Source organism: Pinus tabuliformis, chromosome 8 (assembly GCF_031772625.1).
Source record: "Pinus tabuliformis cultivar Carrire ecotype Pingquan chromosome 8, CPIR1, whole genome shotgun sequence".
Classification (NCBI taxonomy): domain Eukaryota; kingdom Viridiplantae; phylum Streptophyta; class Pinopsida; order Pinales; family Pinaceae; genus Pinus; species Pinus tabuliformis.
In genome coordinates, this window is record NC_142294.1 from 1,105,264,008 (window position 1) to 1,105,266,741 (window position 2,734).

Consider the following 2,734-nt stretch of genomic DNA (forward strand, 5'->3'; position numbering starts at 1 on the left):
CTCTTTGTAGATGATATTCTGGTTTTCATCAATGGCAGTATTGGGGACATTAGTATCATCAAAGAAAATTTCTCCCTTTTCCAAGAGGCAACAAGTATGATCATAAATGATAGCAAGTCCACATTAACAGCGGCTGAATGTACTCCGCATGAGATCTATTTTGCTCTGCAGCGTTTCCACTTCACATAGATACAATTAGCTGATGGTTTAAAATATCTGGGGTACAAGTTGAAGCCACTTGGATACAAAATTGTTGATTGGACTTGGCTCATCTCCAAGATGGAGAAAAGACTTAATACCTATTACCTAAAATATCTTTCGCGTGCAGGCTAACTCACTCTAATCAAAAGTGTACAGGAGGCCACTCTTGTATATTGGATGTCCCTGGCTTGGATACCCAGAGGAATTCTCAATAGAATACAAGCCCTCTACTGCAGGTTTCTTTGGCAAGGGAACAAACAGGGCAAGATTTTTTCTTGGGTCAGGTGGGAGGCTCTGAACCTACCAAAAAAATGGGGGGGTTGGGGCCTAAAAAAGTTAGAATATTTCTCATTAGCACTTGCTGCAAAACTTGGTTGGAAATTAGTATCACCAGACAGCCTTTGGACAAGGGTTACATATGCCAAATATATTGCTCCAATGCACATCATGGACTGGATTAGAAGAACCCACCTAAGTACCTTGGGCATCTCTATTATCTGGAAGGCAGTACTAAAGGCTTTGAACCCTATCAGGGAGGGCCTCACTTGGAGAATTTGTTCTAGGCGCATTGTTCGCATTGGCCTCGATCCGTGGGTGGGATGTGGAGACATGCACCGCCTACCTAGGGAGCTCACACAGTATCTCCAGCAACATAACATCACTTATATAGCACAAATTGCAGACTCGAAGAATACATGCTTCCTTCAACAAGCCTGGAAATCGGATCATCAATTAAACATTCCTCCTATTTGGCCACAGCACTGGGAGGAATACCTTCAAGCCCCCACTGATGCCCACATCCGTATCCTTGAAGGAGACGATGAGATTATATGGGCTCTTTCAAAAAACGGAAGGTACACACCAAAAGAAGGATATCTGACATTGTCGGCACCAAGGAAGCCTCTGTTGCTTGTTGACTGGTGGAGACATCTATGGAAACTCAAGGCTCCTCCCAGAATAAGACTCTTAATGTGGACCATCCTCCGGAACAAAATCCCAACTGGTGAAAACCTCGTCAAACGAGCACATTATGGTCCCCATTGGTGCAGCTTTTGCAAGCAGGAAAATGAATCCACTTCTCACCTTTTTTTGGAATGTACAGTTATCTGTAACCTGTGGAAACTTATCCTACAGCCCATTGCACCCTCTGCAAACTGGGATGGAAATACTATTCTTGCAGCCTGGCAGTCCTGGTATAACACTTCCTCATCTCAAAAGCTTCGGAACCTTCCCCTTCTGATCTGCTGGACAATCTGGATTGCCAGAAACCGTATTATTTTTCAAGATACATTGCCAAATTGGGCTATGCTGGTGACTAAAGTCATGGCTGAATTCTCCCTCATTTCAAATGATCCTCCCCCTCGTAATTCGTGCCCTCCCTCGCCTATTCAAATAAACTACAACAAACCTTGGGTTTTCTTTGACGGTGCAGCACAAGAGCAAGGCAGTGGAGGGGGGATATACTTCACATATCCCATCATCATTCTTATAGCATGCTCATAGGTTTCCGCAGATGCACTAACAATTCAATTGAGCTCCTTGCCGCTAAACATCTCATACATTATGCCTTGGAGAAAAATTGCACAGATCTCTAATTATTTGGGGACTCAAAAATTATTTGTGACTGGCTAAATAGGAAATCTAGATGTTCTTCATATGCTTTAAATCACTTCTTGGAAGAGACTTTGAGATTGATCTCTACTTTTGACACATTTACTTGCTCACATATTTACAGGGAGCAGAACGGAGTTTCCGACAGCCTATCCAAAGAGGCTGCGATCGGGGAGCCGGGCATCTGGTTGATTAGAGAACAACATGGGGAAGCTTTCTTCCAATATTATCATCAGCTTTTTATGTATCTACAAGTTTAATACATGATCTTGTTCTTGTTTTAGTTATGTTTTGATCAGGCACATGCCTTTTTTGTATGTATATATTGATACCGAACATGGTAACAGACTGTTTATCATATGGCTTATAGTTTTTTGTTTTATTATTGTTACTCCCTGTGTGGATCGAAGGCAGCAATACTGTTTATACATGATATGATCATGCACTGCATATGCACCAGCATCTACAGAATGCAATTTCCTCTTTTTAATGAAATTACGACTTTTCCTTATGGGAAAAAAAAAGATGGGATTGTAATCAAGGTCCACCCATGTGATATTACAAAAGTATTAGGAGGTTCAGCCTAGGAAACCCTTGTCTATAGGGGAATAACATTTTAGTGTCCATATATCCCTTCCAATTCTGCACTAGTTTTGATGAGGAATTTTAGCTACACCACAAAACTGGTTTTAAAATACTAATTATTTATTTCACTCATATTTTATATACAAGATTAGAGATGATGTAAGAGAATTGATAATAGGGTTATGGGTAATTCATAAACCTAAGAAAATGATGATGATGATGATGACAATGATGATATGCATGGGGAGTAACAGGTACATGTATTGTACATTTATGATGGAAAATGGTTGATAAACCATGTACAAGAAGGCGTTTCCTAAAGAATCGGAAGATACAA

At 40.7% G+C, this 2,734-nt stretch overlaps 1 protein-coding gene across 1 annotated transcript; it reads left to right on the top strand.

The window, feature by feature from the left end:
• Positions 1–648: 648 nt before the first annotated feature.
• LOC149239211 (uncharacterized) lies at positions 649–1,704 on the top strand. Its single transcript, XM_089369795.1, has one exon. It carries the CDS (start codon positions 649–651, stop codon positions 1,702–1,704), a length of 1,056 nt encoding a protein of 351 aa, XP_089225921.1.
• Positions 1,705–2,734: the final 1,030 nt, after the last annotated feature.